This window comes from Herpailurus yagouaroundi, unplaced genomic scaffold (genome assembly GCF_014898765.1).
Source record: "Herpailurus yagouaroundi ecotype Mexico unplaced genomic scaffold, PumYag 190, whole genome shotgun sequence".
NCBI classification, from domain to species: Eukaryota; Metazoa; Chordata; class Mammalia; order Carnivora; family Felidae; genus Herpailurus; species Herpailurus yagouaroundi.
Window position 1 is genome coordinate 4421204 of NW_024412421.1, and position 20214 is coordinate 4441417.

The 20214-nt window shown below is 38.6% G+C and overlaps 1 protein-coding gene across 1 annotated transcript in view; it reads right to left on the minus strand.

The window, feature by feature from the left end:
- The window catches only part of BRD7 (bromodomain containing 7), a 45209-nt gene that overhangs the window by 14200 nt on the left and 10795 nt on the right, over window positions 1-20214 (minus strand). Inside the window, exons 3-7 of the mRNA XM_040443451.1 lie at window positions 14982-14986; window positions 9490-9619; window positions 9086-9143; window positions 6479-6623; window positions 3211-3321 (exon numbers count right to left, since the gene is read on the minus strand). Coding sequence (XP_040299385.1) covers window positions 3211-3321; window positions 6479-6623; window positions 9086-9143; window positions 9490-9619; window positions 14982-14986 — 449 coding nt within the window. The remainder of the gene's footprint in view (window positions 1-3210; window positions 3322-6478; window positions 6624-9085; window positions 9144-9489; window positions 9620-14981; window positions 14987-20214) is intronic.

Sequence of the window (20214 nt, forward strand, 5' to 3'; positions counted from 1 at the left end):
AGTGATTGACAATTTCTCTGAATCCTTACCAAATTTAACAGTATCTAAAGTAATTTGCCAGTTTGAGTTTTAAAAATATGTCTATTTTAATACATACTTAAAAAAATATTAGTATGATTGTCTCTGTAACTTTTTGTGTTTTCCCTCGTGTATATCATTTAGGTAATTTCTGACCCATCTCTCTCTAGTATCTAAATCAGAGTCTGGCGCACTGTTAAGTGTTCAGATCATGAAGTTCTCACTTATCTTTTTATTTCCATTCTTGGATTTTATAAAGAGGACAACCTACATCAAAAACATTTTGCAATTCTAAAAAACATAACATGCACAGGGGCACCTGGGTGGCTCAGTCAGTTGAGAATCTGACCTCGGCTCAGGTCATGATCTCGCGGTCTGTGAGTTTGAGCCCCGCATCAGGCTCTGTGCTGACCGCTCAGAGCCTGGAGCCTGCTTTGGATTCTGTGTCTCCCTTTCCCTCTGCCCCTCCCCCACTCATGCTCTGTCTCTCACTCTCTGTCAAAGATAAATAAATATTAAAAACAATTAAAAAAAACCCAGAACATGCACAGAATTAAAAGAATTAGAGAAATTTTCTAAATTTCAACACAAATCACTGGAAAAAGTTGAATTTAATTTTCCTTTCAAAGTAGTCTTTTTTAAAAATAATTAAGATGTCTCCCAATCAGCATACTACTTATCACTTTAACAATATTAAATGACTAAAAGGGCTTGATTCTTTGCCATTGATGACAGCTAACCCTTGGTGCTTTCCCACATGTCAGGCATGGTTCTAGGAGTGAAGTACTAGGCTGAGAAAGGGAACACTGCCTCCTGAGGTCACTCAGCATCTCAAAGGCACAGCCAGGCCCTGAACCTTGATTCTATTACTTTGTTTGTACTAGCACGCAGCATGCTAGTATTTATCTAGGAGAGCAAACAAATTATTCTACACGTGTCCTTTATAAAAATGTCTACTAGGGGCGCCTGGGTGGCGCAGTCGGTTAAGCGTCCGACTTCAGCCAGGTCACGATCTCGCAGTCCGTGAGTTCAAGCCCCGCGTCGGGCTCTGGGCTGATGGCTCGGAGCCTGGAGCCTGTTTCCGATTCTGTGTCTCCCTCTCTCTCTGCCCCTCCCCCGTTCATGCTCTGTCTCTCTCTGTCCCAAAAATAAATAAACGTTGAAAAAAAAAAAAATTAAAAAAAAAAAATGTCTACTAATAGTCACTATTTGTGTGTAAATGAAAAAAAAATGATAAATGACTGTACAATCTTTACACTGAACATTCAAAACCAATGATCTTTTAAAAGACATCAATCATAGAAGGGTGTACTGGGCTCTCTTGGGAGCACTGCTGTTACAAGAGTTAACTCAGGTCTAAATTTAAACGTTTAAAAATCACTGTTGTAAGGATCCCTCCCACTTAGGGTGGAGAGGACAGTCAACAGGAAACTATAACACAGGATGGGTAGGGCTCCTCAACAGGAAGAGATCTGAAAAAAGGAAGACAACAGAGAGAGAAAAGGGAAAGTGGAGAAGAATGTTTATTTTCTGTGCTTCCAGCCATCCCATCCCCAGGAAAATTCAAGAGATAGTGGACTCTTTTGCATGTTATATTAACTACATTACCTAAAGAAAAGAAAATAATGGGAAATGAAAGTTGATAAATTTACTTGGAATACTGCAAATTCAACTTTCTCCTAAAACTTCAATATCCAGTTTTGGAGTAACTAACGACTGCACTTGCAGGATGCACTTTTACTTCAAGTGTAGTAACGAGCATTTGCAGATTTTTAAATCTGGAATATGGCTCCATTCTGGATTCTGAACCTTCCTGCAAAGAGGGGTAAACAGATTTTGCCAAAGATGTGTAACTGGCTTACATTACAGGGTCTTAAGTCTTTAGGAAAGGGTAGGAACTGATGCTGTCTGCGCAAGAATAATTGTCAATCCAAATGTTTTTCTTTCCCCAGTTAAACGGATCCAAGAAATCTTTTAGGGCCAAGCACACAGACACTCAGATATCTGCACACCACGACAATTCTTTCAACGTAAAAGTGTGATACAGATGATCACTACAACAACTGGAAAGCCATGTGCGGCTACACATGACTCATTCCTACTATCCTATAACTCTCCTGAGTCTGGGCCCAAGCTCTTAATTCTGATTTCCTTCTCATTCTTCCTGTCTCATACCCACTCGTTTCCTTCTTCCGAAAATCCCTCTCCTGTCTTGCTCTCCTTTCTCGTAGTCTCCTCCCAATTCTAGCTCTTATGGAGTTGGCACCCTAATGCTAGCAATCATCTTGGGGGATCACTCTTGAAACCTTCTCCACACACGAGAACACTGGAGGCCCAGCGTGGTTAATGCCTTGCCTGAGGTCCACAAGTTCAAAGAACTCCAACTTCCTGCCATGGTAAGGTGCCGGGATCATTTCTGTTAGTTTCCCACCCTACTCAGAGCTGAGTAAAACCTCAAAGAACACGACTTATCTTGTGAGCTCTCCTTTTCTCCCAGCAGGTGCACAGCAATCACCTCAATTTACCCCAAGGCCTTTCCTCCAACCGTAGCTCTGAGGCATCCCGTGTCATTTTCTGCCACTAACCTGTTTTGAACACACGGTCATGTTTATGTGCTCTCATGAAGCTTGATGATGAAGTAAGTGTCTGTGCATGTGCACATGTTCCTCCCACCTCAACACCTTATTATGTAGCAGTTGTGGTCTTTCAAGGGACAGTGCTCCTGTGGGGAGGTGGCAACCAGCAAGTTACTGCTCGTTGAAATTTTGTTTCTTTCTACTGCAAGGAGTTCCTGTGCCTCACCAAAGCATCAGGGTCCATCTATACAAAGGGAAGTAGACAGCTTTTCTCCTGAAAGCTCTCATAATTCATCTAATCAATCTTACCCTGGAATTCAGGGTGATGTTTCTTTCATAGCAAATATAAATCTATCTGGTGACTACCAATTCAATAGCCTCTAAAATAAATAATTAGTAGTGAATGCCAGTATTTATTTGCATCAATTCCAAATGAGAACTTTCCTGCTTTAATTTTCTTCTTTATGTGAAAACTTTTTCCCTTTAGTATTTCCTACTTTAATAAAATCTGCCTGTAAAACTAGTACTGTACTGGACTGGATCTCTATCAACTCTAACCAAAAAACAAAGGTATATAGATTTTATGTTATTATTTATGACAAAGAATTTCCTTTACCTGGCTGAGAATTTTCATCCCTGAGTGCAATAGCTTCTTTGCAGCTTTATAATAAATGGTCTCGGGTTTGTTGTAAATCATAGCATTAGTACACATTAGTTTGAAGTTATCCTGGAGAGAGAATATTAAGAAGAAAAATGCATTTAAAACAAAACAAAGCATTCTCCTGTCTGTTTGAAATCATATAGGCCTTTGAAAAATTAAAAAAGATAAAACCAACAAAAAACCTTTCTTTCACTCTTTACAACATTAGTAACAATTTACTAAGTTTTAAGATTCACTAACAAATACTGCAAAATTAATTTAAATATTATACATTTCTTTCTAAATTCTTAGACATTTTGTAATTAATTACATGAACCTTTAGATCCCAAGATGAAATTTTTATTTATTTATTTATTTTAGAAAAAGGGAGCAAGTGAGTGAACATGAGAGCCAAGGAGTGGGGCAGAAAGAGAATCTTAAGCAGGCCTCACGCTCTGTGCAGCACCTGATGAGGGCCTTGATCCCACAGCCCTAGGATCACGACCTGAGCCCAAATCAAGAGTTGGATGCTCAACCGACTGAACCACCCAGGTGGCCCCCAAGATGAAATTTTTAAATGGGTTTCTTCACTATAATCTAACTACACAGAAAAAGAATTAGAAGAAAATACTTCCATTTAATAGAATAATCTTAACTGAGTTCATGTAATTAAAAAATACTACTTAGTTTTAAAACAACCATCGTAAGTTTCCGTTTATGAATTAAATAATTTCAAATCCTGATGAAAACTGGGACAGGGCTAAATTATCACAATATTTCTTAGAAATTCAAATTAACTGATCAAAAACACTAACACATTTACACTAATGTTAATATTTGGGTACTATCGTAAGCTAAACATAACTTGCAGAATGCTGCAAAACCATGCCGATGTGCCACAAACCATACAATGTCGAGGAGTTGAAACATGTAACTAGAATAGCCAAATTATCAAAACTGTACTTTTGGGTTAAATTTCACAGTACCTACATGTGCTGGAGAGCTCAATTCCACTGCATGTTTTCATGGTCAAGTAATTTTTTACTTTGTATAAATGTGACAGTGATTATACCAAGGCCTTACTGAGTTAAAATGGTAAAAACCCAACAAAAAAGAATCCCTCTAAACAAACTCTCTTCCTCTAAATTCAAACCAAATATTCAAATATCACTATTTAATCACTAGTGATGACAGCTTAGAATACTTACAGGGGATAAAAACAGGTAGATTTAGTATTATTTGAAAGCATGTGAGAAGATAGACTCAAGGGTCCCAAGAAATTTGGTGTTAAATTTAAACTGGATTTAAATTGGATCCTCAGTGTCTGGCCAAGTCTCTTATCAGTTCAGAATTTTGCTACATCCCAGATCTTTAAGAATGTGGTGAAAGCCATGGATCCATTCCTCAAGCATATATACGCACACCAAGTTGAACACTAAATTGTTCATGTCATTTTAGTAGGTTCCCCTTAAAGGCTTATCTGTGGCTTCTATCCGGGGGACCCCAGGTTAAGGACCCTTGTTACAGATGTAGGAAAAACTTCTATTCCATTAAGAATCATTAAATATAGGGAGTGCCTGGGTGGTAAGCACCCGACTTTGGCTCTGGTCATGATCTCACAGCTCATGGATTCAAGCCCCACATTGGGCTCTGTGCTGACAGCTCGGAGCCTGAGGCCTGCTTTGGATTCTGTGTCTCCCTCTCTCTCTGCTCCTCCCCTGCTTGTGCTCTGTCTCTTTCTCAAAAATAAATAAACATTAAAAAAACAAAGAATTACTAAATATATATTTTGGGAAACAAGGCGAATGAGGGAGGACATCAGATGGCTATTACTTATACTAAATGACCACTGGGCCTATAACTGGCAAGAGAGTACTGGATCTGATAAGGCATTTGTAGATTCCATGATCTTAAGTGTCATGTGCTAGGCTTTACTGGACTTCGGGGTAATGGCACTTGGTCATTCAAAAAGCTGAATGACCTTTCTGCATACTTTCCATATAATTACAAAAAAAAAAAAACAAAAACCCAACTTGAACAGCCTAATGAGCTGAATAAGCTAATTAATATTACATTGGACTACTGGATTTTTCCCCAAAAGAAAACATACTCATGTAGAAAACTCTAAAACGTTGAAAATATTAGTTCATTCCACTTATGACAAATCTTAATCATTTGTGCAAAAACACTTAGGGGGCCCATTTCTATGGTCTCCTGTCATCGTAAGAGAAAGATCAGAAGAAAACTATTCACAAAAAGAAAAAAAAAAACCTGTGAAATTTTTTCCCATTAAGCATTAAGGTCAGAAATATGCTGAAATAAACTGTTCTAGTTTAATTTTCACCAGATGAAAAGTTGGGAAAGCTTCCATTTCTCTGAACTCCCATAGTAACATGAGACACACACATCATCCTGGTGGCTTATAGCGTCTTTATTTTTATTTTTATTTTTTTAAGTTTATTTACATATTTCGAGAGTGAGCAAGTGAAGAGCAGAGAGGGAAAGAAGAAAAGAGAGAGAGAATCCCAAGCAGGCTCCTTGCTGTCAGCACAGAGACTGATGTGGGGCTTAAACCCACGAACCATGAGATTATGACCCGAGACAAAATCAAGAGTCGGAAGCTTACCAACTGAATCATCCAGGCGCCCCTTCACTTTTAAAGTTTTTAATCTCCTTCTTCTCTTTTGAAGAAAATATGCTCAATAAGTCTAGCCAAACTGAACTCAGAAAGCAACTGACTTTCATCAAACTAGAACATGTAATTAAACTTTTGTTGACTATTTTCTGGACAGGCCAACTTATCCTCTATTTGAGAGACATGACTAGAAACAGAAAAGGAAACTACTCTGCCACAAATTTAAGTATCAATTTTATCTGCACTAGTCTGAATTTAAAAATCAGATACTTTTTCATTTTAAAGGTTGAGAATATATATTGTAGAACATATGAAATTCAAAATTTTTCTAAAAATGTCCCAAAATAATAAAAGATAGCAGATGGCTTAGTTTGCCTGGTTGCCTATCAACAAGCTCTGAGACAAAAAAATACAAAGATTTTGGATATTAAAGTAAACTTAATTCTCTGCAAAATAAAAGGTCAATTAGAAAGTTTCCTAATACCAAACATGTAGATTTCTACCAAGATTTTGTACATACAGTATCCAAGACTCTCAATTGAACAGACATGTTACTTTGTATCCTAAGTTCGTCTGTTTTCCAATCACGACATAAATAACTACAGTTACCTTCAGTTCTTCTATGGACTGGTAATCATTGTTCTTAATCTTTTCTTTCATGGTGCTAAAATCCATTGGATGCTTAATGATCATGGAGTAGCCGGGAGCAATAAAATCAGTCACAGGAAATGAAAAGAAAGCACTTGGGTCTTTTCTGTGAAGATACGCAAAGAGCAATCTTATTTCTACTACAAACAAATCTACTGGTCTAGGAGAAGTCACAGGAAAACTTTCAGATTTAAAAAGAATGTGTAGTATGCTAACATACTTTTCACTGAAAAGTGAAAGAATGATTTCAAAGACTAACAACTAATAACAAGGTGAAGATGTTTTACATACTAGTTGTACCTTTAAGACAGAATCTTTTAAGATATACATATCTAATTAGTTGGTAGCACCTCCCACATAGGGAAAAATGAAACAAAATAAAAAATCCAGACTAACTGACCAGTGTCTTTGCCTCTGGGACGTAAACCCTATGTACTTTTATCAACCATAGGGGAAAAGGCAGAAATAGTAACTATAAATGCACATCTGCAATCTTCCATGCTGATTTATAACTGTAAGCTGGGACTCTTGGGGGGCCACAGGATTAATACATCTATGTAAAATATGTATATTTTCTTAATCAATGGATCCAACTTCTATTTCATCTACAGGGGAGAACTCAAAAACCTGATACTAAAAAGGTCCTCAAATTACCCCCAAACTTAGGAACCAGTGCTTTCTATCACAGGTTTTCAATTCTGGCTGTGCAACAGAACCAATAGAGGAGCCTTAAAAAAAAAAAATTCTAGTTGGGGGGTAGGGAGGGGAGGAGGAGGCTCAGCCTAGACCCACGACAGACAGAATCTTTTGGGAAGGAGGGCTGGTGCAGACATTGGTACTTGTATGATTGACTATTCCTATTAGTGTTGGAATATTTGGCATTGGTAACTCCAGTAGTGACAGGGTTGAGAACCATTGCTCTACAATTAGGTCATGAGACTGATTTTTTTTCCTCTGGCAATTTGGCATACCAAAGTTTTCATACTGCAAATACTTACATTAATAAAAATGGTTTAAAAAATAATAAAAGCAGCAACTTTTAATATGTATTTACCACATGCAGACCCATTGATAAGTACTTGATTTATTTTATATGTAATCTTTATAAAAGCCACACAGGTGGTGGTATCCTCAGTTAGAAATGAGAAAACTAAGGCTCAGAGGGCAAATCATTTGTTCTAGATCATAAATGTGATAAAAGATAGAGTTGGAATATAACCTTAGATATTTGTTCTTCTCTAGCAGGATGCCTAAGCAATGAGATTAAAAAATAAAGAATAAGCAAAAATACTCAGTCTGGAACTGCTACATACAACTGTGTGCTGTCCACAGTAGTTACTATGAATAACAACACTAATCATCTCTGGAGGACCTCTTCAGAGCAAATTACCTACACCCCCTAAAATCAGTCATTTTAATATGGTCCTAATCAATTACATTATTTACCAGCATTTGCGCTGAGTCTTAAGGATAATGGATCTCTACAGACTATTCAAAAAATGCGGCTCTGGGTTCTAATTCCCAAAGTGTTCTGAGAAATGTGAATATCCTTGGACTAAGAGAGACCTTGTTAAGTAGATTTCTTTTAAGAAATCTACTTAAAAGATTTCATTAGCCTACATCCTGATCATGTCATAAGAAGAAATATTTAAAAGGCAGCCCCAACACTTCATAGTCGAGCATTCCAATAGAGTTGGAATACCTAATGCTTACCTGTTCATATTTTGGGGACAAACAGTGAATGACTTATTCAAGTGTATTTCTCAATTACTCTGTAACACCAAAAAGGGAGTGAGGCCACTAACTTCTGATCTTAACTGCAAAGCTGAACAGGTGTTGAATACAGATAGCACTAGAGGCTTTCACTTACAAAATGATTTATAATATGTTCTGGGGTTGACACAGAAGTATAACAGAGTGAGAAGAAAATTCAGTATTAGAATGCATGGCCTATACCCACGAATCCTCTGCAAATAATATAAATGTCTTTGGGTTGAAAACTCAAATTCTGAGCAAAGAAAAGTAGCAAAAATAAGTATTTTAATGAAGACTGAGTTATTCTTTTCCTCTTTAAGAACTTAACATTGGTTTAATCTAGATACTGAATTTTTTAGAACAAAATTTTGCATTTAAGAGAAGGCCACAAATCCTACTTAGTTTCTTCTCCCAGACTTAATAATTGTTGAATACTCACAGCATGATAAGCATTAAACAAATATACAGAAGGTATTTTCATTTATTAGCAAAGTGAAAATATCTGTATTATTTATTCCTGGTTTAAAGCTTCAACATCAGAAGTTAGTTTAAAGAGAAATTTGCCATTAAGAATATTATGTAACACTCTTCAGGTTGCCAGTTAAAACAAACCAAAGGAGAACATTTAAAAGTCAGCTTCTTAAAGTACTTTCGATTGCCAGGCAAAATATTTATCATCCACTTTAAAATCAAGTACATTTGGATTTAGGCCACAAAAATGTGGCTTTAAATAATCAAAAATAGAGAAGTGGTTTGGATCCTATATTTCTCATTTTAATTTCCAAGTTAAAAAATGTTGGAAAGAACATTTACCTCTGTAATTGTCTCATCAGTTGATTCAAAGCTTCTTGAAGGGGTGTCTGTTCTACTTCTAAAGTAAAGGAGAAAGGAAAAGAGTGTTTTCAAAAGGAAGATTCTAAAGAGTATTGTTTAGCTGATTTCTTTCCATATGACTTATCTCATACTCATCATTAAATGTCTCACACAGAAATTTCATTTATCTTACAAATATATTGAAGTACTAGAGTATCAATTCAAAATGGAAGCTACTTTAAAGCTCTTATGCAGTGACAGAAAATAGAAAACTTAAAAAAAAAAAATTTCAATTATACAGCTTTTAATCTTAAAAGCTAAAACCCAGTCACCTTCCCGGGCTACAACCCTTAAAATAATTTCAGCTTCCTCATTCAAGTAAGTTAATTCAGACTTATTCCAACCTTCTTGTTTGGCTAAAGAGCTTGTGAGAGGCTTCTCAGGAGGCAAGTCTAATCTTACAGGGGCCTGGCACTGGAGATCTTTCTCTGTCTCATTCTCCACACGGTCCCGATCTCGCTTCTTTTTATCCTCCTAAATGGAACAAAGGGAAACAATTTAGAAATACTTCAGAATTAATACCTTTAAAACAAATAATTTCAGTGAAAACAAAAACAAGACACTACTTAAAAGAAAATAGATTTCTAATAATGAAATCTTAATGTATTTTATTGCCATCTACTGGAAAAGGAGAGAATAACAGCTCCTGGGGGGCGGGTAGTGCTTCTATATCTCAGAAATAATCAATTAGAAAAATAATACTATTCACAAAAGAAAACATACCTAGGAATAAATCTAATAAAAGATGTCCAATACCTTTTGGGAAAAATTATGAAACATTACTGAGAGGTCACTGTGGAAGACCTGAATAAAGGAGATATACCATGTTCATGAATTGATAGTCAATTCTCTCCCAAGTAATCTACAAATACAATGTTATGATGGGGCGCCTGGGTGGCTCAGTCAGTTAAGCGACTGACTCTTAATTTTGGCTCAGGTCATGATCTCAGAGTTCGTGGGATCAGGTTCTGCAATGGGCTCTGCACTGACAGTGCAAAGCCTGCCTGGGATTCTCCCTCTCCCTCTCTCTCTCTCTCTCTGCCCCTCCCCTGCCTGTGCACTTGCTCTCTCTCTCAACATTTAAAAATAAATAAATAAAATGTTATGTCAATCAAACTTGTAAGACAGAATTTCATGAAATTTGACAAGCCAATCATATAATTTATCTTGAAGAGTGAATCATCAAGAATAATCCACACAGTTTTGAAAAAAGTCACAATAAGATGTGTTTTACCAGATAGTATTTGTAATACTAACTGGGGCAAACAGACCAATAGAGCAGATTGCAGAGTACAGAAACAGACTCGTGCACATAGACAAGTCTTGGTATATCAGGGGTGGCATTATAAATCAAGGACAAAAGGGCAGTGCTGGCACAATTGGTTATCTACATGAAAAAGAAAATAAAATTAGATCTCTACCTCATATTGTACACAAAAGGAAATTCCACACAGATTAAAGACTTAAATGTACAAAGCAAAGCTTTAAAATTTCAGATAAAAGTAAAGGATCTTTATGACCCAAGAGTAGAGAAGATTAGCTATCGACTGACATAAAGTACTTGAAACACAGAAAACTCAAGAGTATTAACAAAAACTGTGCAAAGAGCATTTATTCAGGTAAAAAGGCAGATAGCCCAATAGAAAATGAGTAAAGGATATCACAGGTAATTCCCAGAAACCTGAAATATCAAAAAACATGCCAACTAACTCAAGCTGCCTAGAACTCTGGGGATTATAAATGTTTGAAACTACAAGGCATTTCCTAGCTCTCCATGTGACAAAAAATAAAATGCCTGAAAATGTGAAGTTTTGATGAAAACAGAGAAATAGGGCTCTCACACCTTGCAGATGGGTAGGTAAATAAGTACAACCATTAGGAGAACAATTAACAATATTTTAAGGCTGAAGATGCCTTTACCCTACTTCTCAGCTTTTCTACTCCTGGGCATATACCCTAGAGAAACTTCTCTACATGGAAGGCAGGTATAAGAATATTTACTGCCACATTCTGAAATAGTAAAAAATTATGAACAATCCAATGCCTACTAAAAGGAAAATGGATTGATAAATTATGACATTTACACAGCAGGTAAAATTTATAAGCTAAAGTTACACTGTATCAAGATGTAGAGTGTTCAGAACTATAATTTCTAGAGATAAAACTTGAGAATACTGTTACAATACTGGTTTTGTAGTTTGAAAATGTGTAAGTGTGTATTATTTACAGATGTATGTGGAAGTGGTAAAATTACAAAAACAAGTATGCAACTGATACACAGGACACTCACAATAATGGTGGTCTCCAGGGCAGAGAGGGAGGAGACAGAGGGAGAGGAATGGGATTCTGGAAGAATACACAGAAAGCTTCATCTGTATCTATATTCTAATTTTTCTTTTTCTTTTTCTTTTCTTTCTTTCTTTCTTTCTTTCTTCCTTTCTTTCTTTCCTTCCTTTCTTGTCTTTCTCTCTCTCTTCCTCTCTTTCCCTTTCTTTCTCTCCCTTTCTTTTTCTTTCTTTTCTTTCTCTTTCCTTGTTTCCCTCTCTCTCCTTTCTCTCTTTCTTTCTTCTTTTTCTTTCTTTCTTTCTTTCTTTCTTTTTCTTTCTTTCTTTCTTTTTCTTTCTTTCTTTCTTTTTCTCCTTTTCTTTCTTTCAATATTTATTTTGAGAGAAAGAGCAGGCGAACAGGGGAAGGCAGAGAGAGGGGGAGGGAGAATCCCAAGCAGGCCCTGTGCTGTCAGCAGGGCTCCATCCCATGGCCCTGGGATCATGACCTGAGCCAAAATCAAGAGTCAGATGCTCAACCGACTGTGCCACCCAGGTGCCCCTATTTCTTTACAAAAACAAACAAAAAGCCAAAGCCAAAAACCAAAAAATCAAGTAAAAGGTAAAAAAAAGCTAAAGCTGGATGGTTGGTATCCAGGTGCTAGTTTTATTATTGTGTTTTCTTTTTTTTTTTTAATTAAATTTTTACTGAAATTGTCTAAAAATGTCTACTTATGCCTTTGAGAATCAAGCTTCTTAAAAGGATCTTATCAACTCCAAAACTATTTTCTTGGCTTATGTCCTAATTTATTGTCCTAGTATCCAGAGCAGTGGTTCTCAAAGTGTGCTCCCTGACCAGCACCATCAGCATTATCTGGGAAGTTGCTAGAAGTGCAAATTCTGAGTGCCCATTATGGATCTCAAGCTTCAGTGTACAGCAGAATCATCTGAAGGTCTTGTTAAAACACTAATGTCTTGGCCCTGTTTCTGGGATTACCCATCCGGTAGGTCTAAGGTAGAGCCTATGAGTCTGCATTAATAACAAGTTTCCAGGCCTTGTGGGTGTTGCTGCTATAGGAATCACACTTTCAGGATCACTGATACAGAGCTTCTATTCTCAGGGTCCAAAGCATCTAATATAGAATATATGACTGGTTTCAAGGCTCCAGAGAAAAATGCTATATAAACTGTACTCATAGTGCTCTTGATCTCAGTTATCATCAAGTTGATTGGTGTCTATTTTTATGACTTCATGCCATACTCTAGAGCAGCAAATTTTGATTCTGGAAAGTTTGGTGGGTTTTTTGCCATCAATCAGAACAACTGGCATCAATCTTTTGTAGGCTGGAAAATTTCCTTCTGTTCAATGGAAAAAGACCCCCTAGAGACACAGATTCCTTCCTATGAAATGTAAATTGTGAAGTGAGGACAGTTGCAAGGCAATAAGCACTCTCCTAGGTGGAAAGAACCAGGGCTATAGTGCCAGGAATCTAGAGCAGGAGTTGGCAAACTTTTTTTGGTAGATGGCCAGACAGCATATAATTTAGCTTTGTGGTCCTAAGGTCCCAACTACTAACCTTTGCTGTTGTAGCGTGAAAGCAGCCCTACCCAATACATAAATGAATGGGTGTGGCCGTATTCCAACAAAACTTTATTTATAAACCCAGGTGCACTGGCCATGGTTTGCTGACCCATGGTCTATGGGCTCAAGTTCTAGCCCCAGCCTCATCCTTAACACACAGTGACCTTCTTAAGCAATTCACTTATGCTCATCAGGCCTCTCATCACCCACAAGATAGAGATTTAACTGTTGATTTTATCTATCTTAGAATCAATGGAATGGTGAAATGAGGTCAAGAAATAGAAAAGTTGAAAAAGTACCAAAGGATGGTACTACCTGGTCACTTTGTCCTGTCAGCCTGGTCTACGTTAATCACTTTAGTATTCAGAATGGCAAGAGAATATAACCTTCTGGGCTACAGTCCTAAAGAGAAAAAGAATACAAAAACCTATACTTGGAAAGCACCCTAAACTGCATGGATATTCAGTAACATGTTACTGCCAGACTAGGAATTAGGAGACCTGCCTTCTAGTTTACCAGAATGTGACCCTGAACAAGTTATCCCACTCACTCACTCAGTTTCACCCACAAAAGAGGCTTTGACCTCTACACTTCTCTCTCCACTTAAAATTCTGATTCCAACCTTCTAATTTTCTTCATGATTCAGAACATAGTTAAAGAATCTTACTGAGAACGTCCCTTACTAAAGTCACACAGATATGTAAAACCAAAAGTTAATACAGTTATGCTTAATAGTTAATGCATTTTGCCAATTACATATAGAAAACGACACAAAGATACTGGAGCCATTTAACTTTAGGTAGCCAAGGAAGAAGGGTTTACAGTTATAGTTTATAAATAGGCTCAGATTCTGGCTTTGCCACTTATTTGCCATGAAATTATGGATAAACTATATAATTTGGGGGAGGGGACTAATTTTCTTATCTTTGCAATACATACCTCAGAAGATTGTTCTGAGGATGAAATAAGACAGTATATGTGAAATTTCAGCGAAGCACTTGCCCATATTGTACACTCATTCATTCATGCATTCAATAAAAAAATAAGGTTCTACTGTATAGATAAACACTGGTGGATAACACACACACACAGCCCTGCCCTTAGGAAGCTGACAGTGTAACAGCAGAGACACACATTAAACAACTCATTAAAAAGACCCAAACAGAGTCCATGGAGAGAATAACTGTTGGGTGAATCTAATTTAGACTGGACAAGTGTGGGAAGACTTCTACGAGGAAGTAACATCTGAGCTGAGATCTGAAGGACAGAATTTAGCCAGGCTGGGGGTGGAGGTGGGTGGGTGGAAACAGCATTCCAGGCAGAGGAAATATCCTGTGCGCAAGAAGGTCCAGGCAGGAGAGAGGAACAGTGGCTATTTCTGTAACTACAAACACACTGTACTTAATTTCAGACTCTAATTTATTCACAACTCAATGGCAAGTTATTAATTTGTGAATGACACTTCTGAAGCAAATCTTTGCTCATATTATTAATATTATAACACTCATTGCACTATAAACACATCTGCCTCTTCACTAGAGTTCCTTGTGGGCAGGGTCCCATGTCATTTTTAGTGCTGTACCTCCAAGCTCAACAATGCCTTATGCATAATACTTGCAGAATTAATTAATTACAGGAGGCAGCATGGAATGGGAATGTGAAAGCACACAAATTAACAGCTGAAGTTCTTAGTGATAAGTACTGTCTTTCAGCTACTTTTGGAAGGGATACAGATACAGATACAGAGATTTCTAGCTATACTCAAATAATGCTTCCAATCCGCAAAACAATTTTAGAATTTAACAGGTGATTTTGAATTTAATTGAAAAATCAGTCTTACTACCTCAAAGTGACACCTCATTTTTGGCCTTAGATTGAAGACAGCATGTGCTGCCTATTTAGTCTGTACCTCTGATGCCTTCCCCCGGCTCCCCAAGGGAAAACAAGAAACAGTTTCCCCTGGACTCCCAGAACATACCTTTATTCATACCTCTACTAGAATTTACCAGGCCATGAAGTTTAGCTCTCTTTTCACATCTGATTCCCCAGCTCAACTCTGAGCTCCTCCTGTAGGGCAGGAACTGTATTTTATTTACCTTCATCATTTGAGTCTAATAACAGAGTCTGGCATGTAAGAGGTGCCTGGTAAATGTCTGTTGAGTAAATAAATGAATAAACAGCCTTTCCATCAGAGGAGCAACACTAATAACAGTCTTTCTTTCTCTAGAGGTGCCTGGCTGACTCATCTGGAAGAGCGTGTGACTCGTGATCTTGGGGTTGTGGGTTTGTGCCCCATTTTGGGTGCAGAGATTACTATAAATAAGTAGGGGCATGTAGGTGGCTCATTTGGAAGCACATTTGACTCGATCTCAGGATCATGAGTTCAAGCCCCACGCTGGGTGTGGAGCCTACTTAAAAAAACAAACAAACAAACAAACAAACAAACTTTAGGGGCATCAGGCTGGCTCAGTTGGAAGAGCATGTGACTCTTGTTATAGGAGTTGTAAGTTTAAGCCCCACAATGGGTACAGAAATTACTAAAAAAATAAATAAAAATAAATAATAATAAACTTTTTTTTTTTTTTTTTTTTTTTTTAAAGAGGACAACCTCCAGAGGAAACCAGAGTGGGAGGATTTTCTGCTGGGAGATCCTGGCTTTGGCAGATGTCATACCAAACAAATCAATGAGTTGTGTTTTGACAGAATTTCCATTTTGCTTAATGATTACAGTCATCCATTTTTTCTCTCTAGTTATGAGCTACCTCATCCTCTATGCCTTAATTAACTCAGCAATAAAATGAGATACTAACAGCACCTACTCCACAGAGCTATTTGTAAGAATTAAAATAGTAAATGTAAAGAACTCAGAACTGTGCCTGGCATACAGTAAACGCTCGAATGTTAATTTTTTTTTTTTTTGGTTGTTGTTTTTTTTATTTTGAGACAGAGAGAGAGAGAGAGAGAGAGAGAGAGAGAGAGGGCATGTGCACATGCAAGCAGGGGAAGGGCAGACAGAGAGAAAGAAAGAGAGAAAGAGATTGAGAATCCCAAGTGGACTCTGCACTGTCAGCACAGAGCCCAATGTGGGGCTTGAACTCATGGACTGTGAAACCATGACCTGAGCCAAGGCTGGATGCTTAACCAACTGAGCCACACAGGTGCCCCATGATTCCTTACCTGTAATCGTACAAGATGAAAAGAATATCCCTATATTACAATAATAGCTCAGAGTACATAGTTTATCCCATTGCTTGAACATGTAGTGTAACATCATTATATTCTGATTTTTCAAGACCAGCTCAAATGCAACCACCTAAGCAAAATCGACCTATTTAAGGGGCAGGGTTTGAGTTCCTGTTCTGGCACTGATTATGCAACTTTGAGCAAGTGACTAAGCTCTCTGTGCCTTAAGTTTTCTCATCTGTAAAAGAGAAGACAGGATGATCTGGCACTTCTACTTTTGGATATATATCCAAAAGAACTGAAAGCAAGTTCTCAAAGAGATACTTACATACTCGGGTTAACAACAGCATTATTTATAATAGCCAAGAAATAGAAGCAAACCAAAAATCCACTGACATTTAAAAATTTTTAATTTGAGAGAGAGAGCACACAAGCGGGGGTGGTGGGGAGACAGGGAGAGGAGGGGGGAGGGGGAAGGGAGAGGGGGGAAGGGAGAGGGAGGGGGAGGGAAGGGGAGGGAGGAGGAGAGAGAGGGAGGGAGAGGGGGAGAGGGAGAGAGGGAGCGAGAGGGAGGGAGAGAGAGGGAGAGAATCTTAAGCAGGCTCCACACTCAGTGCAGAGCCCCACGCAGGGCTCAGCCCCACGACCCTGGGATCAAGACCTGAGCTGAAATCAAGGGTCAGATGCTGCACCAACTGAGCCACCCAGGCATCCCACAGAATTTTACTTATTGCCCCTCAGTTTTACTTCATTGTCCTCTCATGCTTATATTACTAGACCAAATGATAGGAGCATTTATTCATCAGCTGTTATTTTATTTAAAGTTTATTTATCTTGAGAGAGGGAGAGACAGTGTGTGTATGCATGAGAGGGGGAAAGGCAGAGAGAGAGGGAGGGAAGGAGAATCCCAAGCAGACTCCACACTGTTAGTGAGGGGCTCGAACTCACAAACTGGGAGATCATGACCTGAGCTGAAATTAAGAGTTAGATGCTTAACTGACTGAGCCAGGTGCCTTATATATTTTTTATATGATGTGGAAATTGGAAATAAAGGACTTGCAAATGTAAAGCTGAATCTTTAGGAAATACATTAAGAGTTATGCCAGCACACAAATTCTTTGCCAATCACTCACCATTCGAATGCTCAGGGGGGAAAAACTAGCCAACACACTTTCAGAGGGGTGGTATCTAGATCATGGCCTGATTAAAACAAAGGGATGTTGTACTCGTAATGTTCTGGCTGGTATTAAATGCCACTGTGCTACACAGAGAAATACTATCGATCGTAACTGCTTGGCCATTTTAAACTAATATAACCAGGGCCTTTCCTACTCCAGAGAAGAAACTCATTTAACTCCAACACTTTGGAAAAATTATAGGGTTTTATGTTGTAAGTGTGTGTGCTTCCCCCAAACTTTACCTTTTCCTTTTCCTCCCTAAGTAACAGATTCCTGACCTTTATTAGGGTACAGAGCCCCACCTCCTTCTCCAACTACAAGACATTTCCCAGCCTCCCTAGCAGCTAGGGTGGCCATGTGGTTAAGCTGTAGCTGATGAAACACAGAAGTTATGTATGCCTTTCAGAAAAACGCTTTAAAATGGCAAGTTTTATCCTTTCCCTGCATCCTTCCTTCTTCCTGCCACAAAGAATGGCCAGAAGAATCACCAGTCCCTTAGAACCACACATACCCCAGCCCCTTCCAGGCCCATGTCTGTTACACAGCTGCTTCTCCCCAAGAAGAGACCAGAGGCAACTGCTGTTCCTAAAATTCCCTAGAGATCCAGAACGTAGCTCAGAGAGGAGCGTCCGGAAGTCTCCCTTCCTAGACCACACTAGTAGAAGAACCCCCTCCCCCATCCCTGGTCTGACCTGCAAAGAAGGGATGGCCCAAACAGCCTCTACAGAACCAACGACACCCCAGAGAATCTGGAATGTCCCATGGTCTCTGAGTCCTGGGGAAACGGGACCTTGGGCAAATTCACTTCACTTCTGAGTTTCCACATTACCTTTTATAAAACGGAAACCAACCTACTTGTCCTATTCTGCAGGGTGTTACGTCCAAGTAAGACTATGGATGCAAAAGCATCTTAATTTACAAGGTAATCGAAATATAATGAGGGCTAATGACATTTCGAGCCACAGTCAAGAAAGGGCAGAGTGCTGGAACACAGGGGGAGAATTTCAGGAACTTATCCTGAAGATATCCTTACAAAAGTATACAAAGATTTGTGTACACGAGGCTCAATGAAGCTTTATTTGTAACATTTAAATGTAGTATCAAATAAAATATGGTACATCAATATAACAAAATACTACGCAGTTAATAATAAAAGGACTGAGACAATTGATAAAAGAAGAAATGAAGAACACGAGTGTATCAGCTGGCATTACGGTGCCAGAACTAAAATCAGAAGTGGTTAAAAGGGGTGACCTCAACTTCCAGTTAAATGGGATGAACAAAGTACAGACAAGATGACAGGGGATGAAAGATCCCCACACATTTGGGAGATGAAAGGCAAGTGTAGGAGCGTGCAGATCGCAGAAAGCAAGAGACCTCCTGCATGCAGAAGTGGACAGCTAGAGAAAAGTTCAACCCTGAGAAACCTGGAAAAGCTCACACTTGGAGACATAAGGAACCAGAGTCTCCAGACAGCATACCAGCCAGAAGTGGGGAGAGATGCTGGACTGAATGCAGAGCACCGGGTGGTAGGACCTTCAGTCCCCTTCCCTGGCTGGCCCCCAAAATACCAGCAGCCAGGTAAAATCCTTGTCCAAGAAGGGACTTTTCTCTGGAGAACAGACATTTGGGGGTTCCCCAATGAAATGATCAGGTCTTTGTTTAGTGACTCTACAGCTAGAAAACGAAATACAAAGTATTTACTCATACTTTAATTAAGTACTTTAATTAAAGTATTTATTAATCAGCCCTTTTGTGCTTCACACTGAAATACAGACTAGGAAGGCGCAACAGGTATCTAAGGGATGCCGTTAACATAAAAGGAGGAGACCAAGAAAATAAACTGAAGAACTGGAGATACAAAGCAAGGAGCAAAAGAAAACTTAAAAGGAAAAAAAAATATCCTCAGAGAAAAAAAAGAAGATACTGCATAGAAAAATAAGAACAGGGTGCCATAAAAACAAGGACAGCTAGGGGTGCCGGCGTGGCTCAGTTGGTTAAGTGTTGGGACTTCAGTTCAGGTCATAATGTCACGGTTCATGAGTTCGAGCCCCACACAGGGCTTGCTGCTGTCCGCGCAGAGCCCGCCTCAGATCCTCTGTTCCCCTCTCTCTCTGCCCCTCCCTCCGCTCACACTTGCTCTCTCAAAAATGAATAAACATCTATTATTTTTTAAAAAAGGACAATTAGAGAACAAGATGCTTTTAAAATTCTAGGACACAATAATTCTCAATCTGGCATTCCATGCGGAGTCAAACCATCCATCTATGTGAGACTATAGGATGGCAGAATAAAGATATTCAAACACATAAGGACTTCCAAAACCTACCTCCTATGAATGGTTTCTTAGGAACTTCCTAGAGTTAAGAATCCACCAGAATAAGGGAGCAAATCAAGAAGGCATGGGATCCAGGACAGAAGCAAAGGAGGATCCCAGAAGGCTTAGAGGACTCAACCAGACTAGACAGGGCAGGAGGGCACAGAGGGCTCCAAGATCGATGTCTCAAGAAAAGGAGAACTGTTTGACCACGTGAAAAACAGAAATCAGACGGGTTTCATAAATCTGTCAGTTTGGGAAGATTTGGTACACAATAACCAAACGAATGAAAGCAATTAACAAGAGACCAAGTTCGGCTCCATGTTTGCTATACTTGTCACCAGTGAAAAACAATTAAACACTGAATACTGATTTAACCAACAACCGTGATACATCCACGCTGGAAGAATGGAGGAAGGGAAATCGGGGGTGTGAAGCGGTATTGGACTGCTGACTTAAGTTCTCACCTTCTGTAACTTATCAGTAAAAGACGTACTGATAAGTCAGGAAATAACATAAACTACATTTAAAAAAGGACACAAGGG